The sequence below is a fragment of the Dendrobates tinctorius genome, unplaced genomic scaffold, assembly GCF_039654945.1.
Source record: "Dendrobates tinctorius isolate UK_male_01 unplaced genomic scaffold, ASM3965494v1 ptg000315l, whole genome shotgun sequence".
NCBI lineage: Eukaryota > Metazoa > Chordata > Amphibia > Anura > Dendrobatidae > Dendrobates > Dendrobates tinctorius.
The window spans coordinates 4,827,580-4,854,583 of NW_027361982.1; the positions used below are offsets into that span (position 1 = coordinate 4,827,580).

At 44.9% G+C, this 27,004-nt stretch overlaps 1 protein-coding gene across 4 annotated transcripts in view; it reads right to left on the reverse strand.

The window, feature by feature from the left end:
• Positions 1-1,704: 1,704 nt before the first annotated feature.
• Positions 1,705-27,004, reverse strand: part of TEKTL1 (tektin like 1) — a 67,753-nt gene continuing 42,453 nt past the window's right edge. For all 4 annotated transcript variants that reach the window (XM_073561305.1, XM_073561303.1, XM_073561306.1 and 1 more), the window contains exons 2-8: positions 26,162-26,601; positions 11,624-11,728; positions 11,272-11,416; positions 11,026-11,180; positions 6,398-6,493; positions 5,512-5,625; positions 1,705-3,051 (exon numbers count right to left, since the gene is read on the reverse strand). In XM_073561305.1, coding sequence (XP_073417406.1) covers positions 2,869-3,051; positions 5,512-5,625; positions 6,398-6,493; positions 11,026-11,180; positions 11,272-11,416; positions 11,624-11,728; positions 26,162-26,584 — 1,221 coding nt within the window. In that variant the 5' untranslated portion in view covers positions 26,585-26,601 and the 3' untranslated portion in view covers positions 1,705-2,868. The remainder of the gene's footprint in view (positions 3,052-5,511; positions 5,626-6,397; positions 6,494-11,025; positions 11,181-11,271; positions 11,417-11,623; positions 11,729-26,161; positions 26,602-27,004) is intronic.

Genomic DNA, 27,004 nt, shown 5'->3' on the forward strand with positions numbered 1-27,004 from the left:
CAATTAAACAAATGTAGAAAATATATACATTAAAATACATGCTCAAGGATGCACACATTACATATAGATCATCAGAACAGTGGTGTGTAAGAAGCTAGGCGAACAATACATATACACATGTACCACGGCTAGGTAATGTGGAATAACACATCAAAGTGTTCTAAGTTTTAGAACATATATTTCTTACCAATTCATAATGCTTCTTGGCCAAAAAGGGGTTACTGAGTAACAGAATTATTTGAGAAACTAATCATCTACATACATTCTGTAGCTGAGGAATACATACTGTAACGTAAGGAGAAGGCGCTCCTCCGCAGAGATACATTTGCGCATCCGGGTGTCCTGGAAGGTGATCCCTGCGCGCACTGTCTCCAACAAAACATCAAAGGTAGAAACGGTCATCCGACAATAGAGGAAAAACTTGTCAGGATGTGTCCTCAGAGCTGCATAAAGCCTGTGAAAATGGCCTTTATTGAGGCGTTGTCTCAAATGCGGATGCACCCACGTTCGTCTCCTCCTCGGATCCACAATCACTGGGTATGGCTGGCCAAAGCGCCTGGACAAAACCCAGTTGAACAGAACACGTTCAGTTGGGGTGAACTGAAGTGTGTGACATGTTTGCTAACAACCACCAAGACACCCACAAAAGCACAGCACCAAAATGGGCAGATTGGAGGCTGCCACCTGATGTTGAGGCAATAAATAGGGTTGGTGCTTATGATTTAAATTATGTGCAGGCCTCAAAACCGTTAAATGTCCATTTTGCAAGGTTGCGAGAAAAAACGCTATACGGATCACATACGGATTAATTATGGATGCTTACATGAGAAATTTGTGACCCCACTATTTAGGGACCATTTATGCGTATTACGGCCGTAAAATACGGTCTGTATTTTTCTACGTTGTGTGTGACTCCAGCCTTAGTCTATATGCCTGATGAAGAGACCTGAGTAGTCTCGAAAGCTTGCAATGTGTTACCATCTTTTCAGTTAGTCATTAAAAGGTATCAACCACTGAGGACTCGCAATTCTGAATATTCTTCAGTTTTTTTTTATTATTTTTTTTTTCCTCAAAACTCTCATCTAGAGATAGGACATTAGCCAGATCTGTGACCGCTGAACAGGAGGCCATCGCTTTCCCTTTATCCCCCAACTCATCTGAATAGCCATGGCTGGCACGATCATTGTCATTGTAGTATGACGCACACACGACGCACCAATCCTGCTATTCAGACTCCAGGAGATGCGCAGACCTCCTGTCACAGATTACTGTCCGATAGACTGGAGTACTGTGAATCTATTCTATTCTGGATTTGCAATAAAAAAAAATGTAAACACCCCCCCCCCCAAGATGGAAAAGTGACTTGGCTACAGTATACGGGAAAGAAAATAAAACAAGCCTGATGCACGGCAATGTCAATATGTTGCTGGTTGCGTGTTTCGGCTTATGTCACCTTTAACTGCTTCTGCGTTCAGAAAATCTGGCTGCTCAACATTCGAGCTGCTTGTGACGGAAAATGCTCCAAACTAGACTCTTGTAAATCAGAAGGTTGCAAAAAAAAGCCAAAAATTTTGCAAAATCTTTCAGAAAAAGAAAAAAAAAACAAAAGGAGAGATTTCTGAAGAAAACTCAACAAAAAACTGCACAAAGCCTTAGTCACACGTCAGTAATTTTAATGCCTCTCTGATGGTTTTTTTTTTTTTTTTGGGGGGGGGGGGGACAGGGGAGTCCTACAAAAATTTTATTTTTTTTCTGTAAAACTCAAAATTGTGTTAAAACCTTATTGAATACCTGAATTTTTTTTTTTTTTTTTTTACACAACTGTGAAAAACGAATTTTAGCAGCAACCAAACCCCCAAAAACAGGAGCATCTCAAACACAGAAGTGGCGTGAGTGTTTCTCTTGACGCAAGATGCTGGCTTGTGAATAAGGCCCTATCCTTACATTGGGGACTCATGCGCTCGCACTGGGTTTTTTGTTTTTTTTTGCTGATAGAACCCCAATTTTTTCGGACCCAATTTGGACCTCAGACATTCAAGTGAATAAATCTGCAAAAAATAATGGCCTGCACACGGATCACATCGGCATTGCATCCATGTATGTTTTTTGGTGACTGATTCTACAAAACACCTGGGAACTGCCATGTAGTGCATTGGTGGAAGACCTTCATGTTTTTGCGTACGAGAAAAATCTAATGTGTGGATGACACCGGAGCCCTTGTGCTGCTTCACTGAGAGCTTGTTATTGAGCTGCTCTCTGGGGCCGGCTCCACATGTCTGCTTGTATTGTAATTCGTGACCCCACAGGAGGACCTCCTGATCTACCTGCATACAAGGTCAGGAGATCCAGTGTTACAATATGAGCACGGCCCGTGTTTCAAGGTCCCGTGAAACTGACAATAAACAAATCCACCTTGGCCGACCCCTTGCTGTCTCAGCAAGATTGACGTGATGACTGCAGACTCAGAGGATTCCAGCAGATCAGCTTCTCCGTGCGCTGTCTTGGCCTTGTATTTCTTTTGAAAAGGCACCATGCAGTACCACATTTCTCCTGCAGTGGGCGCTGCTTCCCCTGGCGATCACATCTGATTGCTGAGATTCTCGGATGATGGAGCAGCTGTGGTTATCAGGACCTCATTAACAGAAGGGGGTGGATGGATAAAAAAAACCTTTATGTTTTAGTGGTCATTAAGTCATTTTAATATGTTGTTCGAGGCAAGTTTTCACTGGATGATTTAGTAGATGACGATTGTTCTTGTTGTCTCGTTGGATCCGTTCCATTGTTCTCTCCCGCTTTGTACCGGTGGACGTTACCTGATCTTGTCCTCTTGTATAATCCACTTCCAATAATGTCTACTCTTTTGCTCCCCTAAAGGCCCAACCTCTCTCTCCGGCCCTTGGCGCTCCTGGTCCGCAGCCTCGCAGCTGCTCGGTCGATGCTTTCACCTCGCAGTTTGTTTTCCTGATCACTCTTCACTTTTAGCTGTGTCTGATGCAGGAGGCCAATTCTTTCACGGGACTTACAGAGCGACTTCTGCAAGGACGCAGATCCCTGAGAAGAGATTACAGGTAATGAGGGGTTAATGTGACCCAGTGCATGATCTGGTAGTAAAGGCTTTGTCCGCGGCACCGCAACCACAGTGTCATATTACGACATCACATCTTATGATTTCTTATGACGTCACTTCGCGACCTATCGTGAAAGCATCTGCAGCTCTGTGTCGCAATAGATTCCAATGTGACACCATAGGGAATCATTAGATGAAATGTCGCATTGTAACCCCGAAACCTCAGTGTCGTCGTGTAGCCCAGGCCTGAAATCGGGTCTCCGAAGGTTAGGAGAAGCCAGACTCCAGGCCATCAGGTGATCACGGCACAGCTTTGTTCTAAGGGTCCCGTTACACTAAACGACGCACCAGCGATCCTGACAACGATACGACCTTGTCAGGATCGCTGGTGCGTCGCTACATGATCGCTGGTGAGCTGCCAAACAGGCAGATCTCACCAGCGATCAGGACAAGCGAGGACACTGGTATCCAGGGTAAATAGCGGGTAACTAAGCGTGCGTCCCTTAATTACCCGCTGTTTACCCTTGATACCAGCGTGCTCGCGCTGGGAGCTGGTATCCAGGGTAAACAGCGGGTAACTAAGCATGTGCGGCGCTTAGTTACCCGTTGTTTACCTTTGATACCAGCTCCCAGCGTCTGCTTACAGCGCTGGGAGCTCGCTGATTGTTGGTCTCCCGCTGTCACACGCAGTGATGCGTGCTGGCCAGCAGGAGACCAACGATGAAAAATATCCCAGGACATTCCTGCACTATCAGCGATACCCGGTGGGGAGCCCGGTCGCTGATGCGTGCCACACACAGCGACATCGCTGTTGTGTCACAAAATCGTTGACGCATCAGCGATCTCGCTTAGTGTGAAATACCCCTAAGACATCATCATCATCATGTCACAACAGTTTTTCCCCCCCTGGCAATCTAGAGTAACTGCAGTGCTGCTGGGTCAGCTGATGTGGGTGGTGACCACTCCTACCATCCTTTAAATGGTCACCTGATGCATCAGCTGACTATTGGTGATAGAATTTCTCTATTGAGACCAGCCTAGCAGTGGCAGCTTTCTGGTGTCTGCTGTTTCTGGAGTTTGGTGTCCGGCTTCTGTGTTATGTGAGGTGTGGAGCTTGGCAGCGGTGACCGGAAGCTAAGTGTGGTATTTTTTCCTCGTCCCCTTTTGTGTTAGTACACACAGGGGACAGTGACAATCTGTAGTGGCTAGGCTAGCACCCTACGCCGGCCAGTGCACTTGCCAGGGCAGTGTTAGGTGACAGCAAGGAACAAGGTATCCTGACGGCGGTGGGGGGAAGGACCCACATAGGGCGTTTAGGGGAGTGCAGGGACAGGCTCAGGTTTGAGTTCAGGTGGTGACTATCCCTCATTCCCTATCGGTAGGGCCTTCCTCTCCCCAATACAATCCTGTTGTGTGAGTGTTGCGCCTTCCACTGACCGACCATCCGTTGGTTTGTGACACAAGTGTTATGACCTCCAGAATTTAGCTCAGGTCATACAGGGGCACATCTACTCCATGCATCGTCTATAGGTCGCATAGCAGAGTGCAGTCCTGGGCTATAGAAAATGAATGAAGCAATCTCGTGCATATGCAGCCCGTCCTCTGTGCACACAGTTTGATAGGGGGCTTGCGTTCTTGAAAACCCAGTGAAAATATCCGCTGCAATCAGAAAATGTTCTGCTATGAGTTTTTTTATTTTGAGCCACTCCCAATCAATATCCCATGTTTGGTTGTAGCATTTTTGCAGTCCCCCTACAGCCTGCTGCATTGCTCTATGTGGAATTTTAAAGGGGTATTCCAAAAATCTGTGTGTTCCTTACCTAAATTTATTAATCATTGCAAATATATTATTGAAAATCAAATGTCCCATTCCTGACTCTTCACCACCCCACATGTCCTGTCTTTGCTGTGTTTACCCTTTATTTGCACGTCCTCCAGCGTTCTGACAGGTCGAGCATGCTCAGTTTACAGTGATTGTCTCTGTCTTCACAACAAGGGGGAGTGAGCACAGAGAGGACACTGTTGCTTTAAAGGGGGGGTTTATGTGTAATACAGGACAGGTCCCAGGAGGCGGCCGTGCTCCCAGACTGACCAACTAATAAACGACACATGGCTAAACAATATTTCCTCCACCTCTGGTGCAATGAAATATTGTTATTTTTTGTGCATTGGTTTTTACCTTTTTCGAGGTCTACATTGGATGGATTTATTTTATACATCCCTATGTATACCTGGAAGCTACAAGAAATGTATCGTGTACCACAGAATACCATGTAACAATCTGCTTCCTGTTACTCCTGTATTCTCGCCTCTGACTAATCCGATAACTTTGAACTACGCCACCCCCCCTCCCCCCAAAAAAAAGTTGTTGTTTTTTTAATGAGAATTTGTTTGTAAGTTGTCGTCATTGTGTATCATCCCTGTACGGACGCACCATACTGTACCTGTGAGATGAGGGTGCTTTCTGGGAGCTGGGTGCCCGGGTGCCTCTGGAGGATCCTTACTAATGGCCGATCTAATCGTTCTCGTACAGTGAGATCCAGGCTGGAGACTGGACCCTGTGTGCGGGGATGAAAAAACACGATTATCAGTAACTTCAGAATTAGCTGTCGCATGTGCACATGAGGAATGAAACTGCATTTTCACCAGTTTTCTCCTCTGCAGGGACTATCTGTAATTTTTAGTTCCCTCTGAGCTGGTAAGTGGAGACTCGATGCAATGTTGCCTCTCATACACAGTGACAGTAGAGCAGGATTCCCTCATATCCATGTACAGAAGCCGCAGCATGCAGAACATTATACAATAGTACTGAGCAGTGTACATGGGAATCCAGCACTGGGATGAGATAAAACTTTTACTATAAAGTAACAGCATGGTCTGTGCACTTCTGTCTCCCCCATTGGACTTTAATAGGCATCTGTAATCTGATGCCTCGGTGAGCTGGAAGTTTATGACCAAAACGTATTTTAGCAGTTCTTCACAGGAGGTGAAGTAAGGAGGGGTAAAGAAGTGGCTCATAAGTGGTGAAAGAAGCGGGTTTCTCTAAATTATATTACAAAGTTTCTTATAGTTGATTGTACTATTGATTTATGCAGTTTGTTGAAACAACAGTGACCATGATGTGCGGCTGCTCATGTGTGAGTAGGGCACTATTTCCATACCTCCTCATTGCCTACTCTCCCATTTTCTCTCCTGCAAAAAAAAATCTCTGATCTCTGGATTTAGGAAAGCATTAATTTCGTACAGGCAATCGCTGCTGACGCTGCCATCCACCACCTACGAGCTGTGCGTAGGCGATCAGGGGCCAGGCGGTCAGGCAGAGATACTGACCATCTGAAGGAGCTGACCGGTCTGCATCTCATCGTGGATCCTCTGCTGTCTTTGGGTCGTGTTCTTCACATCTCCAGAAGTCAGGGTTAAAGCCTCCTGCAATACAAAGGCAGGAGCATCACAGACAGCCGGGGATTTACAGAAATTGCTTCTATAATGTAGGGGTTTTTTTTTTGTTTTTTGTTTTTTTGCAGAGGAAAACACACATTTAAAGGGGTATTTGGATCTTAGACAATTATGTCGTATCTACGGTACGTTCTCTATGTCAAAACGGAAACTTGCCCTCTCTATTCACTGGTACTGGAGTGGTGAAAATTGCTGAGCAAGTATGAGACCCGCGTCTGTCAGACATTTATGGCATATCCTGTAAATATATGATTAATGTCCTGGATGGAAATACCTGTTTTATGGTCAGTGATCGTATCCCTGGTGGTGCAGAGTGAATTATTGCTTACAATGGGTACAGAAAGTATTCAGACCCCTTTAAATTTTTCACTCTTTGTTTCATTGCAGCCATTTGGTAAATTCAAAAAAGTTCATTTTTTTCTCATTAATGTACACTCTGCACCCCATCTTGAAAGAAAAAAACAGAAATGTAGAAATTTTTGCAAATTTATTAAAAAAGAAAAACTGAAATATCACATGGTCATAAGTATTCAGCCCCTTTGCTCAGTATTGAGTAGAAGCACCCTTTTGAGCTAGTACAGCCATGAGTCTTCTTGGGAATGATGCAACAAGTTTTTCACACCTGGATTTGGGGATCCTCTGCCATTCTTCCTCGCAGATCCTCTCCAGTTCCGTCAGCTTGGATGGTGAACGTTGGTGGACAGCCATTTTCAGGTCTCTCCAGAGATGCTCAAATGGGTTTAGGTCAGGGCTCTGGCTGGGACAGTCAAGAATGGTCACAGAGTTGTTCTGAAGCCACCCCTTTGTTATTTTAGCTGTGTGCTTAGGTTCATTGTCTTGTTGGAAGGTGAACCTTCGGCCAAGACTGAGGTCCAGAGCACTCTGGAAGAGGTTTTCATCCAGGATATCTCTGTACTTGGCCGCATTCATGTTTCTTTCAATTACAACCAGTCGTCCTGTCCCTGCAGCTGAAAAACGCCCCCATAGCATGATGCTGCCACCACTATGGTTCACTGTTGGGATTGTATTGGGCAGGTGATTAGTGCCTGGTTTCCTCCACACATACCGCTTAGAATTATCTCCAAAAAGTTCTATCTTCGTCTCATCAGACCAGAGAATCTCATTTCTCATAGTCTGGGAGTCCTTCATGTGTTTTTTTTAGCAAACTATGTGAGCTTTCATATGTTTGGCACTGAGGAGAGGCTTCCGTCGGGCCACTCTCCCATAAAGGCCTGACTGGTAGAGACCTGCAGTGATAGTTGACTTTGTGGAACTTTCTCCCATCTCTCTCCTGCATCTGTGGAGCTCAGCCACAGTGATCTTGGGGTTCTTCTTTACCTCTCTCACCACTGCTCTTCTCCCACGATTGTTCAGTTAGGCTGGACAGCCAGGTCTAGGAAGACTTCTGGTGGTCCCAAACTTCTTCCATTTAAGGATTATGGAGGCTACTATGTTCTTAGGAACCTTGAGTACTGCAGAAATTCTTTGTAAACATGGTCAGATCTGTGCCTTGCCACAATTCTGTCTCTGAGCTCCTTGGCCAGTTCCTTTGACCTCATGATTCTCATTTTGTCTGACATGCACTGTGAGCTGTGAGCTCTTATATAGACAGGTGTGTGCCTTTACAAATCAAGTCCTATCAGTTTAATTAACACAGCTGGACTCCAATGAAGGAGTAGAACCATCTCATGGAGGATCACAAGGAAATGGCCAGCATGTGTCTGAATTCTTATGACCATGTGATATTTCAGAGTTTTTTTTAATGAATTTGCAAAAATTTCTACATTTCTGTTTTTTTCCGTCAAGATGGGGTGCAGAGTGTACAGAGTGTACATGAGAAAAAAAAAATTGAATTTACCAAATGGCTGCAATGAAACATAGAGTGAAAAATTTAAAGAGGTCTGAATACTTTCCGTACCCACTGTAAGTGTGTTGACAGATTATCACCCCGAGGTATGTAGGCATTATACCCGGTGTTCTCCGTCAGTCCCCTATAGTGTGAACAGAGCGGCGCTGCGCATGTGCAAACACCTTTCCATGAACATGGTGAACCCCCATTTTCACCATTAGCGAGAGTGATTCTGGGAGCACCAGTTGAATACCCTGTATTTACGGTAATCTGAGATGGTGAAGAGATTATCATCTATGGTCCCTGGTGGTCTAGGGTAGTTATGGATTCATATCTAAAAACTTCTAAACCACCTAAAGGTAAGTTCACACAAAATCCACCACCCAAAATAATGCATCCAGTCCACTCGTAATAACCTGCTCTTTCATTTCAATGGGAAAACCACCTATACTGTGTTTAAACCTCCCCCTTAACCTCAAGTGAAGCTTCTTACATGCTTCCTTCTCCTTAAACTGATAGTGAAAACGAAGGCGCAATAGATAATCAATAGTAATAGTATAACAAATTTTTATTTGAATTAAAAATAGAAGATAATAAATAACAGTTTAGTCACAGAAGTACATTAACAACAGGAGTTCAAGACAGAAGACTGGAAAACAGACATAAACCCCAATAGGTAACTGGGAATCAGGAATATGTATCAATCATATAAGTATAGGAAAACAATATATGAAACTGATCTGTCCAGAGAAAGTGTCTCGATATCTATCAAAGAATGCTCAGGCACAGGTATGAAATAGGGAGTGCTAGTATAATATCAGAAACAGCCTTGAAAAAATGCCAAAAGATTGTATTGAAACAATCAAATAAATTAGGGTCACTGGCATTATAATGAAAAGACCATCAGATTAAGTTACAGTATCATAGTGGAATGCTCAGATACATCAAGCCATGAGTCCTGACGAAGCTGCAGAGGCGGTGAAACGCATGTCGAGGTGCGTCTTAGTAGACCATAAACCCTGTCTAATTATGGCTACCGGTATTTATATTAAATGATCTCCTAACATATTATTGTATGAGCCTTGACTCATGACTTGATGTATCTGGGCATTCCACTATGATACTGTAACTTAATCTGTTGGTTGTTTTATTATAATGCCAGTGACCCTAACTTATTTGATTGTTTCATTAGAATCTTTTGGCATATTTTTCAAGGCTGTTTCTGGTATTATACCAGCATTCTCAATTTCATACCAATGCCTGAACATTCTTTGATATCGAGACACTTTCTCTGGACAGATCAGTTTCATATATTGTTTTCCTATACTCATATGATTGATTTACAGTCCTGATATGCCCAGTTACCTATTAGGGTTTGTCTGTTTTTTAATCTTCTGTCTTGGTGTCTCGCTGTTAGACTGTGTGCCCACGTTGCGTTTTTTAAGCGTTTCTGCCGCTTTTTTGCCGCAGCGGAAGCGCTTTAAAAAAATGCTAACAAAACGTATCCCATGCAATCCTGTGGGATTCCGCAGTTGCTGTGCCAATGCCGTGGATTTTTCCGCTGAAGAATCGCATAGTGTAAAAATCCGCAGCATGTCCATTAATTTTGCAGAATCGCGGAGATTCCGCCGCCATAGGATTGCATTGAAAAGCTCACTTTACGAATGTGGCTATGCCCACCATGCGTGAAGTGAGCGCTTCATGTGCGAATGGTACCCAGGGTCTGGAGGAGAGGAGACTGTCCCCATGCCCTGGGTACCATAATTCTGTTAAAAATATAACTAAAATAAAAAATCAGGATATACTTACTTTCTGATGGCCCCCGGAGTCCTTCCTGCCTCTCAGCCACGCTGCCAGCAACTTCCGCGAATCACCTGAGATGACGTAGCGGTCTCGCGAGCGTGACGTCACAAAGGTCCTTCGCGCAAAGCATCCCTGGGAAGGGAACGTACCGGGAGCACCGCTGAGGAGATCGGGGGCCGTCAGAAGGTGAGAATAACCATATTTCTTATTTTTTTTATTATTTTTAACATCCTATCTTTTACTACTGATGCTGCATAAGCAGCATCAATAGTAAAAAGTTGGCCACACTTGTCAAGCGCTATGCTTGACAAGTGTGACCAACCTGTCAATCACTTTTCGAAGCGATGCTTCAAATCGCTTGGAAAGCGCAAGCATTCTGCAAGCTAAAAACGCTTGCAAAACACCTGCGAATTCCGCATGCGTTTTATCCGCGGCAGGGAGTTGCGGAAATGCTGCGGACATTCCTGCAGCATTTCTGCAACGTGGGCACTAAGCCTTAATGTACTTCTGTGTGACTGTGTCGAAAGTATTTATTATCTTCTATATTTAAGTCAAATAAAAATGTGTTATACTATTACTATTGATGATCTATTGCTGCTTCGTTAACGCTATCGGTTTAAGTGATTTATGTATGAAGGGATCATTGCATTACTTATGAGGAATTTTTTCGGTTCTACTTTATACTTCCTTCTCCTTAGTCACCTCCTGCACCAGTGATGGTAGCTGGGGGTCATCATGAGTCTTTCTGTGCAGGACAATGCATGATACAGATAAGTGCTTGGATGGAGCCCGGTCAGAAGGACCATCGGGATCTCGCTGCGCACTCGTCCGGGTAGTTTTCTGTACGTACCCAGATGCGGGTACTCTCCACCGCCTTCTTGCACAGGGCCTGGGTCACGCTCTCCTTCAGTTCTTGTCGGTCCTCCGGGTTATGCCAGTTCGGAGGTTGCGTGTTTCTGAATTTCTCACCTGTGATGAGAGCACTGCTGATGGCCACCTGACAATCTGTACAAGAATGATGACAAGAAAAGGGGTTTTATAATATGAAGAGCATGCATGAAATGATTGGTTTTCTCACTAGTCTGCCCCCTGGTACCTGTGTGTTCAGGACCCAGCAGCTTACTGCCACCAGCTTGGTCTTGAGACTGAAGTCGGGAACGGGCGTTCTCACTGATGAAGTCCAGAACTCGTTGCTTCTCTTTACTAAACTCCAAGAGCTTCTGACGGTGACAGCAGAGAACCTGCGAGACCACAAAGAACATGGAGGCAGCGGGACGGAGACTGTACAGTGCCAGGAGGTACGGCAACAGGTGGGACTGGAGTCCTGGACGCTATACAGACTATGCTTCCTAACCACCCATGGGAAGAATAGTCAGCAACCATCGATTGTGAAGGGATGGGACATACCCGTCTCCTAGAACAAACCCTGTGTATATATAGTTAGTGACCTGGAGCTGCCGTGAGACTTCCTGCAGCTGACGCGCCGAGTGTCGCTTCAGGTTGTGAAGTCCTTTCTTCTCCTCTTGTAAGAGATGATCGACTTTATCCGGACACTGAAAGCAAAGAAACGTCAGTGAATGACAGAGCAAAATCAGCGTCATATACTGAATAGATGAAGTCGATATTGTCTCGTTCAGGTGACATCATATATCCCTGATGTTACCTCGATGATCTAGGAAACCACTAAAAATACTCTGTGCCGCTGGTCACCCTGCTCTTCACACTAACCTCAAATCTGTGTCCTCCTGTATGGTTCTACTCTGTCGCATGACCAGACAGTTCACTGCCCCCACGGGGTCACGTAACTCCTCCCCTGATGCTGTCCTCACTGCTGTAATCTGATTGGCTATTGGAGAGCTATGGTTGTAACTCTTGTAACTATCGTCAGGGCCCGACTAGGAAGGACGGCATACAAGCTGGAGGTTGTGTACACTATATACTCCAATATTGGAGCTATATACTAATATATATACACTGCTCAAAAAAATAAAGGGAACACTTAAACAACAGAATATAATTCCAAGTAAATCACACTTCTGTGAAATCAAACTGTCCACTTAGAAAGCAACACTGATTGACAATCAATTTCATAGGCTGTTGTGCAAATGGAATAGACAACAGATGGAAATTATTGGCAATTATCAAGACTCACTCAATAAAGGAGTGGTTCTGCAGGTGGGGACCACAGACCACATCGCAGTACCAATGCTTTCTGGCTGATGTTTTGGTCACTTTTGAATGTTTGTTGTGCTTTCGCACTCGTGGTAGCATGAGACGGACTCTACAACCCACACAAGTTGCTCAGGTAGTGCAGCTCAACCAGGATGGCACATCAATGTGAGCTGTGGCAAGAAGGTTTGCTGTGTCTGTCAGCATAGTGTCCAGAAGCTGGACGCGCTAACAGGAGACAGGCCAGTACACCAGGAGACATGGAGGGGGCCGTAGGAGGGCAACAACCCAGCAGCAGGACCGCTACCTCAGCCATTGTGCAAGGAAGAACAGGCGGAGCACTGCCAGAGCCCTGCAAAATGACCTCCAGCAGGCCACAAATGTTCATGTGTCTGCAAAAAAGGTTAGAAACCGACTCCATGAGGATGGTCTGAGTGCCCGATGTCCACAGATGGGGGTTGTGCTCACTGCCCAACACCGTGGATGCTTGGCATTTGCCACAGAACACCAGGATTGGCAAATTTGCCACTGGCTCCCTGTGCTCTTCACAGATGAATGCAGGTTCACACTGAGCACATGTGACAGATGTGACAGAGTCTGGAGATGCCATGGAGAGCAATCTGCTGCCTGCAACATCCTTCAGCATGACCCATTTGGCAGTGGGTCAGTAATGGTGTGGAGTGGAATTTCTTTGGAGGGCCGCACAGCCCTCTATGTGCTCGCCAGAGGTAACCTGACTGCCAATAGGTACTGAGATGAGATTCTCAGACCCCTTGTGAGACCATACGCTGGTGCGGTTGGCCCTTGGTTCCTCCTAATGCAGCAGAATGCCAGACGTCATGTGGCTGGAGTGTGTCAGCAGATCCTGCAAGATAAAGGCATTGAAGCTATGGACTGGCCCGCTCGTTCCCCAAACCTGAATCCGATTGAGCACATCTGGGACAGCAGGTCTCGCTCCATCCATGTTACGTTGCACCACAGACTGTCCAGGAGTTGACTGATGCTTTAGTCCAGGTCTTGTGGAAATAATTTATGGACTTCCATGCGCTGCTTGACAAAATACAGAATCCCACTTACGGTGAAAGATTAATCATTTATTCCCAACGCGTTTTGAAGTAAGGACTACTTCTTCCCATGAGGAAGAAGTAGTCTTTACTTCGAAATGCGTTGGGAATAAATGATTAATCTTTCACCGTAAGTGGGATTCTGTATTTTGTCAAGCAGCGCATGGAAGTCCATAAATTATTTCCATAAGAATTGATGTATCAGCGGTCACTCGGTTTGACCTTTGGACGTGCAGCAGCTGACCACGAATCCTATGTGCTTGATCTCTCCTACAAATAGGTGAGTGAATTTCTTTTAATCTTTTAATATCAACTCGGATAAGACCCTATTGCGCTTTTCTGTTCCTTTAGTATATTGCATTAGTCCAGGTCTGGGAGGAACTGCCTCAGGACAACATCCGCAACCTCATCAGGAGCATGCCCAGGTGTTGTAGGGAGGTCATACAGGCACGTGGAGGCCACACACAATACTGAGCATCATTTTGACTTGCTTCCACTTTAATTTTGTCTTGTTTTGATTTTCATTTTGACTTGTTTCCACTTTCAATTTGGGGGTCTCTCCAAATCAGGCCTCCATTGGTTCAAAAATTTGATTTCCATGGATGATTTTTGTGTGATTATGTTGACAGCACATTCAACTTTGTACAGAACAAAGTATTCAAGGAGAATAATTCATTCATTTCATTTAGATCTAGGATGTGTTATTTGAGTGTACTTTTTATTTTTTTGAGCAGTGTGCATATATATATATATATATAATATATGTGTGTATAAGAGAAGCGGATGGCCAAGCATGTTCGGACTCCTGAACATCACACCTATATCTGTCGAGGATATTAATGGAATATTCAGTTTGGTGCAGAAACTCAGTTCTGCACATCTGGCTGTTGGTGGCAAAGGGTTTCTTACCAGCTCCATCCAGACGAATGGGGTAGTATTAGAAATATCTCTGCTGCGTGCAAATTAAGACTTCCTGCTGAATCTCTGTGGCCTTTACTAGAGTTTGGGTTATCTGCCAAGGGGTTCTGAGCCATGAAAGCATTAATGGGATCAAGTTCTGATGTTGGACTGTAATCCCGTCACAGTCCGTTCTCCAGCTCATTTCTCATTAGTTTAGTGGCTTGTTCACACGTTGCAGATTTGTCATTGGATTTAGAGACTGAAAATCCAAAGTAGGTTACAATAGCAGGAAAGTGAACGCGGTTTGGAATTTCTCATCGTCGCGCTGCCAATAATTTATGTGGAAATTGATCTGCATGTCAATTTTTTTTTCCCGCTGATTTCAGTCTTCTTGAAATCTACACCAAATCTTAATCAAAACACCTGATAGTTTAACTGCAGATCTGCAACAAAATATTAAAAGATCTTTTTCTTTTTAGTCTGAACATTGCCTAAGGACTGTCTCACTCCTCGTTCTTGTACTGTAATTGATGCATTCATTTATACTGAAAATTATAAAAAAAAATGCAATTTTGAATTTATTTAGTAAAACTTATTATACTTCTAGTTTTTGGCTGCTAATTATTTTTCAGCCCTATTCATTGTGGCAGGAAAGAGGCATAAAATTGTTTCAAGTGTTGGAATTTTTTTTTTGCAAAGCACGCAGTTGATTTTTGGCATTCAAATATTTTTATACTGGCTTTGCCAACTTTTTTTGCATAAATTTAAATCTGTAAGTACGAGGGTGAGTCAAAAAATATCCACATTCTGGCTGCAGAATTTATTTTGATCAAGTTTTAGAAAAGTCAAATATATCATTTTTGTCTCAGGTTTTTCAATACACTATCGTATGTCATATGCTTTCGTGTTCCCTCGTTAAACAATATTTTAAGCTAAGCTGTGAGCCAGGAATCCTCCACTGTCTTCACCTCTTCATTAAATAATTTGCCACATAATCCGCCGTCACTCGTCTATCCAACAGAATCAGATCATGTGGACGGGGGTCCGGCTCCTTCATAGCTGACACTTGTTCCGCCTTCCTTACACGCCTCCATACTGTGCATAGAGTCTTCTATAAACATGAGCACCAAACGCCCTCAGACCACAAAAACTCAAGTCTCTGCTCTTCTTTCATGCAAATCGTAAATAGGGCAGACTTTGTTTCTCACATCTGTAACGATTCCACCCCTCAGTGCTGAACTGTCTGTGCAGTGATTGACCGCTTAGTCGTCCAGTCTGGTGCCAGGGGCATGCTGAGCTGTCTGTGCAGTGACTGACAGCTCAGTTGTCCAGTCTGGTACAAGGGTGTGCTGAGCTGTCTGTTTTGATTGACAGCTTGGCCATCCAATCTGAGATCGGGAGGTGCTGAGCTCTTGTCATTTGCTCTCAGTTCCCATTATTGCTCAGCTTTTTAACTGAGCTGGAAGTCCCAGATAGATGTCAAACATAGCTTCAGCTAAGTGTGGTTGGTTTTCTCTTTAACTTGTATTTTCCTTGTTGATCTATCACTGCCTGACCTTGGACCTCTTTCTGACTAGCCGTCTGTTTAACCCTTTTGCTCTGATCCGTTATCCTCCTGGTATTTTGACCTTGGGCCATTACCTGACTATGCCTTTCTCTATTCCCTCTATTTATGTACCTTCCCACCTATTGACCTCGGATTTCTTGACTATCCCGATTCACAGCTTGTCTGTGAGAAAAGACTCAGTGTCAGAGCAACGCAGTCACAAATGAATCAATGTAACACATTCAAAGCTGCAGATCAGTGACCAGAGAGATGGTGACTTCGTACAGAAAGTGGAGTCAAAAGAAGTTTTAATATAACTCAAGAGCGGAAAACTTTTTACTTGTCTTCGTATATTTCTGACTCTGGCACATGAGCCTCTTAATGAATTTGTCACTTTTGATTCCAGCAGACTTTTCATCAAGATTGGAGGATAAAACGCCACTTGATGAATCAGCCCCTTTATTTTCAAAGGGTTTTTCCACTAACATAAGTGATGGCAAATCACTAGCATATATGGTCAGGAGTGTCAGTATCCATGAGAAATGCCTGTCTCTTCTCCACATCGGTGGGGGCCACAAAAGATTATAATGTTAGAATTTTTATTGATAGTGAAGGTACCATCCGCAGCAGATGTAGCTGACTGCTGCAAAAGGCAGGACTGACAGTAACACAGAAATCTGCAAACCTCAGGTTAATGCTCATGGTATCTAAGTTTATAGAATAATATGGTGGGCTCCTTGTGTCAGCACATCAGCACCGTTCCCTTCAATACTATGGCGCTATTGAGGGTGTTGATGGGTTGCAGTGGCGGCTGAGACATAAAATGGCCAACAGATCTGCCATTGCTCTGGTATCTATTAGACCCTGCCACAGAAAGCACCCAATAGGGCGTCTGGCCTGAGGAAGACATCTGTCCCATGTTGAAACGTGTAGCCCGTTTTTTTTTTGGGGTAAAACTTTTATGAAGACATTACCTGCCTTTCTGTCGCGCTCAGCAGCACTTTTATCACCTCCTCTTTTAGCTCAAATTTTTAATATTTTTTTCTAATACAGGATCAGTGATAACTCTTACACTGATGAAGGTCTCAGAGGTTGGACCCCCATGATTTAGAATGACTTCTTTCTGGAATACATTTTTAGCACCTAGAAACACAATACACCTAGGTGATTTTTTTTTTCATCAGAATAAGCCTAGTTAGCAATGGGTGTGAAAGACATGACAAATCTAATTTTTAGGAAGGTGCAAATATTCTTTGTTACAGCATCTTATCCCAGACTACTTCTGTACACCTGACAACATGTATCTACCAATAGATTGTTTATTATCATGTAATGCTACCTTTTGGCCAATAAGGCCCCTTTCACATATCGTTTTTTGCCATCAGTCGCAATCCTTTAAGTTTTGAAAAAAAATGGATCCGGCGACTAATGCTGCCGGATCTGTTTTTTTCCCATAGACTTGTATTAGCGACGGATTCCGACTGATGGCCGCACGTTTCATCCGTCGTTCGCCGGATCAGTCGGAAATTCTTTGTCTGTCGGCCGGAGACAACAGACATAGTAACGTTTTTTGTCTCCGTTAAAAAGTCGGACAGCGACGGATCCGGCGCCGTCCGTCGTTTGCTAGAATAGACGCCTATGGGCGCCGGATCCGTCGCTGTCCGACAAATGACGGAATCCGTTGCTGGATTCGTTTTTCTTAACTGCGCATGTGCCGACACTGTGTGCCTGTATGGTGTGTGCGGGCTGTGTGTGTGCGTGTGTGGCGGGGGTATGTGGGTCTGTGTGGGGGTATGTGGGTCTGTGGGGGTATGCAGGTCTGTGCGGGAGTATGCGGAGGTATGCGGGACTGTGCAGGGCTGTGCGGGGGTCTCTGCGGGGGGTATGCATGTGTGTGTGTGTGTTTGTGTGTATGTTGTGCAGGCATCGTCAGACTACAAGTCCCATTGGGCGATGCCTGCTACAGTGACAATGATTGACACATTAGCCAGTGATGGGACAGTAGTAGTCCCATCATCCGGCTAATGTGTTGCATGTAAAAAAAAAATTAAAAAAAACATACACAAAAACATTAATAAATAACATTTCCCACATGTCAGCTTTACATCAGCACCATTTTTAAAATGCTAATTTATTTTGTTAGGCTTTTAGGAGGTTTGAAAATGTAGCAGTAATTTTTCATGTTTTCAAGGAAAGTTACAAAATCTATTTTTTGAGGGACCTATCCAGGTTTGAAGTGACTTTGGGGGTGCTATATATTGGAAAACACCAAAAAAGTGATACTATTTTTAAAACAGCACCCCCCCCCCCTCCCGACATATTGAAAACTTCTGTCAAATAGTTTATTAACCCTTCAGGTGATCTTCAGGAATTAATGCAAAGTGGTATAGCAGGAATGAAAAAATGTTTGTTTACCACCTAAATGTCGCTAACTTCTGAACTGACCACTATAGCCGTGAGACTCTAAAGCCCCCGTTACACACTGCGATATCGCTAGCAATATCGCTGTAAAGTCACCGATTTTGTGACGTTGCAGCGATATTGCTAGAGATATCGCTGCATGTGATACTTACCTCCGACCGGCTCCCCCGCTGGTTATCACTGATCGCGCGAGAAGCTGCTGGACCATTCCTCATCGGCCACTTCCTGCGGCGCTTCCTGTGGCGCCGACGAGCGACGCGTGGAGCTGGGCGGGAGGACGCAGGATCGCCTCGTCTGACAGATAAGTAGCGACCCCCGTCCCCAGCGATGTCGCTGGTGAGATCTGCCTGAGTGGCAGCTCACTAGCGACCACCTAGCGATTCACCAGCGATCCTGACCGCGTCATATCGCTGGTCGGGATCGCTGGTGAGTCGCTAGGTGTAACGGTACCCTAAGGCCACTATTTGGCCATGAACTGCTATGGCAAACATCAGGACCACACAATCATAATCTCGTTGTGTCAATTAGATTAAAACGGAAGCCCCCACAATCTTTTAACCTTTTAACCATTCCGATGTAGTCACTTTTGACAGCAGCAACTTTGGGGTTAAACAGATATGGACGGTGCTGTGATACAGCAAGTTGTCAGCTATAGTGGACCGCCGACAGCTGCTGGATTGTCACCTGTGTGGGGATGATATTCTCTTATATCTCAGGTCAGTAAAAAGACGTATTGGCTGTCAAGGGGTTAATGCTATTATTTATCTATCTATAGCTATCCATAGATATATCAAAAGATAGATATATCTATGGATATATCCATAGACATAGATATATCTATGGATATATCCATGGATATATCTATAGATATACTATGGATATATAGTACATAGATATATCCATATCTATCTTTTGATATATCTATGGATAGATATATATGAAAAAGGCACAGCAGCACCCTGTGAATGCCAAGACATATGATGTCAATGGAAATAACAACTTCCAAACGCTCTGTCCCTCAGCAAGATGTACTTAACAAAAGCAAAGATTCTTAACGCATGATTTGGCCAATTCATGTGTGCCCGTCAACCGCGGCAAGGTGACACTTCTCTGACGGGTCCTGTCTAAACCCTTCCATATCCTACTGTATATGCCACTTTCTGGTTAAAAAACCTACTTGTCATGGTCCAGTCCGGAGTTTATCTTCTGCTCTCTTCACTCCGGACTGGTCATGCGGGGGTTAATCTCCTCAGCCTTGTTCTGGAGCTAGCTGGACTATTTCAGTCTCCCACAGCCTGCTGACCAGTGTTAGTGATAGCTCAAGCTTCCAGTTTAGAGCCTCTGACCCTTGTACCTTGGTGATCCTCCTGCCTTTGACTGATATTCACGTGTATGACCCAGACTGATCTCTGACCCCGTCTCTTGGTATTCGTCTCTGCTGTTATGTTCCCTCTCTGGCATCTGACTCCCTGGCTTGTACCCTGACCACGTATTTCATCTCACGTTTTGGACCCCGTGCTCATGTTCTGGCTTTCTGACTCTCGGCTTGGTATTTTGACTACGTGTATTGCTGCTCCTTCTGGTATGTCTGCTCCTGCTAGTTTCCGTCTCGGTTCGTCTGACTATTCTCTCTCGTTACCTGTGGCACCTGTGCTGTTGATCAGGGTTGCTGCTCTTAGTGTGTAACCTCTCTTCCCTTACCAGCTCCCCCTGGTGGAGGTTTCACTACATTATCACTAACCCCTACATTTAAACGGGATTTTGCACTTTTTTTTTCTTTGGTCATGGATCTGCTGCATAACTTGGCAGATCAAGTGTCCAGTTTGACGCAGATAGCGCAGGACTTTTCTGTGAATCATCAGTCCCTTGTCATGTCTCATACCCACTTACAGAAAGAACTGACTGAGACTATTAAGATCATGCAGGGAAACACCTCTCATATTGTTTGTCCACCAGGTGACTCTGTAGATGTTATTTTGCACTCTCCTGAACCCTCAGTTAAACTTCCTGACACATTTTCTGGTGAAAAGGATAAATTTCACATATTCAAGGAGAGTTTTAAATTATGGTTTTCTCTTAGACCCCGATCATCTGGTGATGAGACTCAGCGGGTGGGGATTGTTATCTCCTTACTTAGGGAGGGTCCAAAATCATGGGCTTTCTCGTTGCCCCCTACTGCCCCTGAACGGATGTCGGTAGTTAGGTTCTTTGAGGCCTTAGGACTTATCTATGATGAACTGGACCGTGTTAGGATGGCAGAGGACACTATTATGGGTCTGGGGCAAGGGAAGCACTCAGCCGAATGGTACAGCTCCGAATTCCGTATATGGTCCATTGAAGTGTCCTGGGACGTCTCCGCACTGAGATGTCTGTTCAGGAAGGGACTGTCGGATTGCTTGAAGGACGCTCTGGCTCTCCATCCAGCTCATTGGAGGAGGCTATGACTCAGGCTATCCGTATGGATCAGAGACTGCGGGAGAGAGGTGTTACTTAGCGAGAGTTTCTGTTTTTCCCTGCTAACCCTGATGTTTTGCTTCCATCTGAACCTATGGAGGTGGGAGCCACCAACCCCCAGGAGAAGGAGAGGAAACGGCGACGTGATGGAAAGTTGTGTTTTTACTGCGGAGATACCGGACTTTCGAAAATAGACTGCCCCTCCTGCTCTCCTTCTAACAAGCGGCTGAGTCTGGGTGATAATCGTGGAGGTCACCCAGACTCTCAGGTACCTTTTTCTTCATTTTCAAAGATACTGCTAAAGGTGGAACTTGGTGTTGAGAACGGCTTTTTCCATGCGTCGGCATTTGTAGACTGTGGGTCATCCCTGAACCTGATTGACTCTGAGCTGGTGGCTCGCTGTAGATAAGGGACAGTTAGGTTGGGGACTCCCTTAAAAATTGTGGCTATTGACTCTACACCTCTCAATAAGGATGGTCTCCATTTCATTTCTAAAGAATTCACCCTCGGGGTGGGGGCCCTACACCAGGAGCGCATGTCATGCTTTTTTTTGGATAACCTCCCTGCTGGCCTGGTGTTAGGGTCTCCCTGGTTGCAATGGCATAACCCGGTTATTGCTGGGGGTCCCGGGATATTGTTAAATGGGGACCTGGTTGTTCTGAAAATTGTCTTGCTACTGTGTCTATGTCATCCGTCAGTCTGTAGGGTATTCCGGAGTACCTGAAGGATTTTGAGGATGTTTTCTCCGAAAAGGAGGCTGAGGTTCTACCACCACACCGCCCATTCGATTGTGCCGTGGATCTTGTTCCCGGTGCCAAATTGCCCAAAGCCCGGCTGTACAATCTCTCCAGCCCTGAGCGGTCTGCCATGAAGGAGTATATCTCTGAGAGCCTCCGTAAAGGGCATATACGGCCATCTGACGCTTTGTAGTTGTTTATCTTCATGACATACTCATATATTCTTCTGATAGACAAAGTCATATGGGTCATCTTCATGCGGTTCTCCAGAGGCTCAGGGAGAACTCACTCTTTGCCAAATTGGAGAAATGTTCATTTTTTACTCAAGAATTGTCCATTCTACGGGTCATCCTGTCTGCTGAGGGGTTTCGTATGGACCCTAGGAAGGTACAGGCCATTGTGGATTGGGTGCAACCCAGAGATCTCAAGGGTCTTCAGCGATTTCTGGGTTTTGCCAATTATTATAGAAAATTCATCAAGGGGTTCTCTCAAGTGGTCAAACCCCTCACTGATCTCACCCAAAAGTGGGCGGATCTCTAAATCTGGTCAGCTCCAGATGTGGCGGCATTTTCTTTGTTAAAAGAACGTTTCATGACTTCTCCGATACTGGTTCAACCTGACTTGTCTAAACCATTCATCATAGAAGTGGATGCCTCTGAGGTGGGATTGGGGGCTGTGTTGTCCCAGGGGCCCACCACATTAACTAACTTAAGACCCTGTGCCTTCTTTTCTAAAAAATTTTCCTCTGCTGAAAGAAATTATGATGTGGGTAACCGAGAGTTGTTGGCCATTAAATTGGCTTTTGAAGAATGGAGGCATTTTTTGGAGGGGGCTGTCCATTGTATCACTGTCATTACAGATCACAAGAACCTGTCTTACATCGAATCCGCCAAACGTCTAACTCCGAGACAGGCAAGGTGGTCAGTTTTTTTTTTTCCCGATTTCAGTTTTCCATCACTTTCAGACCAGGTTCCAAGAACGTGAAGGCGGATGCCTTGTCTCGCAGCCTAGATCCGGTATCACCTCCTGAGCCTCCTTCCTCCATTCTTCAGCACGGGGTCGTGGTGGCTGTGGTGTCCCCGAGATTGGAGCAGGAGATTCGTGAGGCCCAATCTCTTGCTCCTCCGTCCATACCTGAAAATAAGCTCTTTGTGCCTGTCCAGTATCGGTTAAGGGTGCTTTGGGAGTTCCACGACTCAGCTCTGAGTGGGCATCCAGGAATCTCGGCCACTCGTAAAGTCATCCCAAGGTTGTTCTGGTGGCCCTCGTTGACTTCTGACGTCACTGGTTTTGTGTCCTCCTGTGAAATTTGTGCCCGCGCTAAAGCCTCCCACAACCGGCCGGCCGGGGAATTGTTGCCACTGCCAATTCTGGAGAGACCGTGGACTCACCTGTCCATGGATTTCATCACTGATCTCCCACCCTCTAATGGCAAAACCGTGATCTGGGTAGTTGTGGATAGGTTCAGTAAACAAGCACATTTTGTACCCTTAACGGGCCTTCCTAATGCTGAGACTCTATCTAAGCTATTCAGTGAGCATGTGACTCGGTTGCATGGTGTGCCTGTCAGTGTGGTGTCTGATAGAGGGGTGCAATTCATGGCAAAATTCTGGAGAGCTTTTTGTAAAAGGCTGGGCATCAGTCTGACCTTTTCATCGGCCTACCATCTCGAGACCAATGGTCAGAATGAAAGGACCAATCAGTCTTTGGAGCAGATCCTGTGGTGTCTTGTCACCTCCAGACAGGATGATTGGTGCTCTGTGATACCTATAGCGGAATTCGCCTTCAATAAACGTGTCAATCAGTCTACTGGTACTTCTCCTTTCTTCTGCAACTATGGGTTTCACCCTCATTTTGGTGAATTCTCCAGACAAGATTCGGAGTGTCCAGGGGCTGATTCGGCCTTTTTGCGGTTGGAGGAGGTTTGGAGGGAGGTTCAGAGAAACATTGGGGAGGCTCAGGGCAAATATAAATTTTTTGCGGATAAACGACGCTCGGTGGGGCCGACTTATCGGGTGGGGGATAAGGTATGGTTATCCACCAAAAACATAAGGCTGAGAATTCCCTCTGCTAAGTTGGGTCCCAAGTTTATTGGTCCGTATGAGATTTTAGAGGTGATTAATCCTGTGGCCTTTCGCATGCGTTTGCCGCCATCATTACGGATTCCTAATGTGTTCCATAAGGCGCTTCTGAAGCCGTCTGTGCCTTCCTCTGATGAGTCTCCCTCGCACCCACCGCCTGTTATGGTAGATGGTCAGACCGAGTACGAGGTGGAACACGTGGTGGATTCTCGCATGCTCCGTCGTTCACTTCAGTACTTGGTCCATTGGAAAGGATACGGTCCTGAGGATCAGTCATGGGTGCCAGCGCGTTCGGTCCATGCATATCGGTTGGTCCGGGCCTTTCACGCTTGTCATCCAGGGAAGCCTGGGGGTCCAGTGGCCCCCCCATTAAGAGGGGGGTACTGTCATGGTCCAGTCCGGAGTTTATCTTCTGCTGTCTTCACTCCGGACTAGTCATGCGGGGGGTTAATCTCCTCAGCCTTGTTCTGGAGCTAGCTGGGCTATTTCAGTCTCTCACAGCCTGCTGACCAGTGTTAGTGATAGCTCAAGCTTCCAGTTTAGAGCCTCTGACCCTTGTACCTTGGTGATCCTCCTGCCTTTGACTGATATTCACGTGTATGACCCGGACTGATCTCTGACCCCGTCTCTTGGTATTCGTCTCTGCTGTTACGTTCTCTCTCTGGCATCTGACCCCCCGGCTTGTACCCCGACCACGTATTTTGTCTCACGTTTTGGACCCTGTGCTCATGGTCTGGCTTTTGAACTCTCGGCTTGGTATTTTGACTATGTGTATTGCTGCTCCTTCTGGTACGTCTGCTCCTGCTAGTTTCCGACTCGGTTCATCTGACTATTCTCTCTCGTTACCTGTGGCACCTGTGCTGTTGTTCAGGGTTGCTGCTCTTAGTGTGTAACCTCTCTTCCCTCACCAGCTCCCCCTGGTGGAGGTTTCACTACACTACTATAATGGTCAAACATGTCTCTCCTGGGCTGCAAGCCTCCAATTTGAATGGGCAAGTAGAATTGGTTGAGAACACCTGCAGGTTAATGGGAGGAGTGCAAGAACCAGAAAGTTGTTATTTCCATTGACATCATATGTTTGGCATTCACAGGGTGCTACTGTGCCTTTTTCATTAAAAACATATGTGACATGCACAAGTGTGGACAAGTCGGTCAGACAATGCTCACACCACCCAATGGCTGAAACACAAGAAAACACAAAATTACAAATTTGCAAAGAATACTCTGCAGCAAAAACATGACAGTAATCAGCAAGTGCTCTATAATGAATACAGGGTATTTAGTCTATACGTTTTTTGCAAAAAATGTATACCAAGCTGCTTCACCACGTCACGGTAACCCTTCACGAAGCAGTCCCTATCTAATGTATTTAAAAGCTGAACATGTGAACAGTGTCTAAATGAACAGGATACATACAGGCGCCTCCTAGCATATGGGCTTGTGGTGTAAGACAGCTCATTTATGTGCATGTCTCACAGGAGAGGGGTGGGGTCTCCCAAACCATGCTGAGCAAGGAAAAAACGGATTAAAAACATATGTGACATGCACAAGTGTGAACAAGTCGGTCAGACAATGCTCACACCACCCAATGACTGAAACACAACAAGAAAACACAAAATGACAAATTTGCAAAAAATACTCTGCAGTAAAAAACATGACAGTAATCAGCATGGTTACACAGCACTTGCTGATTACTGTCATGTTTTTTACTGCAGAGTATTTTTTGCAAATTTGTCATTTTGTGTTTTCTTGTGTTTGTGCCTTTTTCATATGTTTTGCAGTCACTGCAGCTTGCACCTATTCACATTTAGGAGGTGCTCGTCAGGTGTTTTTGTAGTTTTTTTGTATGGATAGAGATAGATAAAAGCATCTATAGATATATCTATGGATACATCTATAGATATATCTATGTATTCTATCTATCCTATATCTATAGATCTATCTATCTGTCTGTGGGCATTTTTAAAAACGGATCCGTCAAAAACAGAAGAAACGGATGAAAAAATGGATGCGACGGATACATTTTTTTACGGATCCGGCGAAAAAATGGATCCGTCGCATCAGTTTTTCACAATCTGTGACGGATCTGTTGGCACTGGGCAGCCCCCCTATATGGTGTTACTAAGAGGTTGTGAACCAGAAGCCCTGCATTCCCTGTGTGAACACTGCCACATGCGGATTATTTCTTCTGCACTGGTGTACCACACGGCCAATCCCTGATTGTAGGCTGGCTGTTTCATTTGGTATTTATACACCTGTGCAGCTGCCATTTTACTTGGGTCCGCTGCACCCTGTATTAGTGCAGATGCATTTAGGCCTGTCTGGTTTGTATCTGAATTTTTTGGAGGATTTTTTCCTCTTTTTGAGGTTTTCATGTTAGATCTATCTATCTGTCTGTGGGCATTTTTAAAAACGGATCCGTCAGAAACAGAAGAAATGGATGAAAAAATGGATGCGACGGATCCATTTTTTGACGGATCCGGCTAGCGGATCCGTCGCATCAGTTTTTCACAATCTGCGACGGATCTGTCGATCCGACGGATGGTGACTGGCGCCAAAAAACTGATATGTGAAAGCAGCCTAAGAGTCATATATTAAAGCAGTGCTCTCTCACCCTCTCGCTCATGGGTCTTGTGCTCCGTAGCTGCGCGGTCTCGTTATTTGTCAGGATGTCTCTTCTAGTGTTCGCATGAGATCTCTCTAGAATGCCTCTCTGTTTTTGCAGTTTTTGGATATGTTGCTCCGTCTCCCACAAGGCTTGTCTCAGGATGGACATTGCGGTTCGGGTTTCTCTCATGTATCCGCGGGCATAAATATTGCAAGTGTCAGTAATAAGGTCTCGGTTGAAAGGTGGAGGTGTAGGGCGATATTTTCTCATTTTCATTTGCGAGTTCACATTCTCCGCTCTCATCTTCTCAGGAGAGGTGAGGAGAGATGGCAGACACGAGAAGGAATGATAGCTAAGATCCTGCGCCAGATGGATGGTCTTATAGGAGGCATCTCGCCAGGTGGCCGATCCCACAGAAGTGTCCGCCATGGAGTGAGCGAATGGTCCTGAATCACAGAAATAAAATGAAGGTATCAAAGAAGTCAATATCTCACCCACTCCTTGATACGTATAAGTACTGGAATGTTCGTATATCATTAAGAATGCCACCAATTCTGATTTTAATGCAAAAATTTTGTACTGATTAATTTAATACTGTTTCTGCATAAGGAAGCTCTATATAAGAGAAACCAACTGCACATGCATATATACGAGGGTGAGTCAAAAATAAGTTGTACTTTATTAATCAACTTCCAGAAAAGACAAATGCATCAATTTTCTACATAATCTCTCTCCTTTTTAATACACTTTGTCAATCTAGTAACAATTTTTTGTATTCCCTCATTTAATTTGAGCTGAGAGCCTGAATTGCACGGCTGTCTTCACTTTTTCATCAGTCGTGAATATATG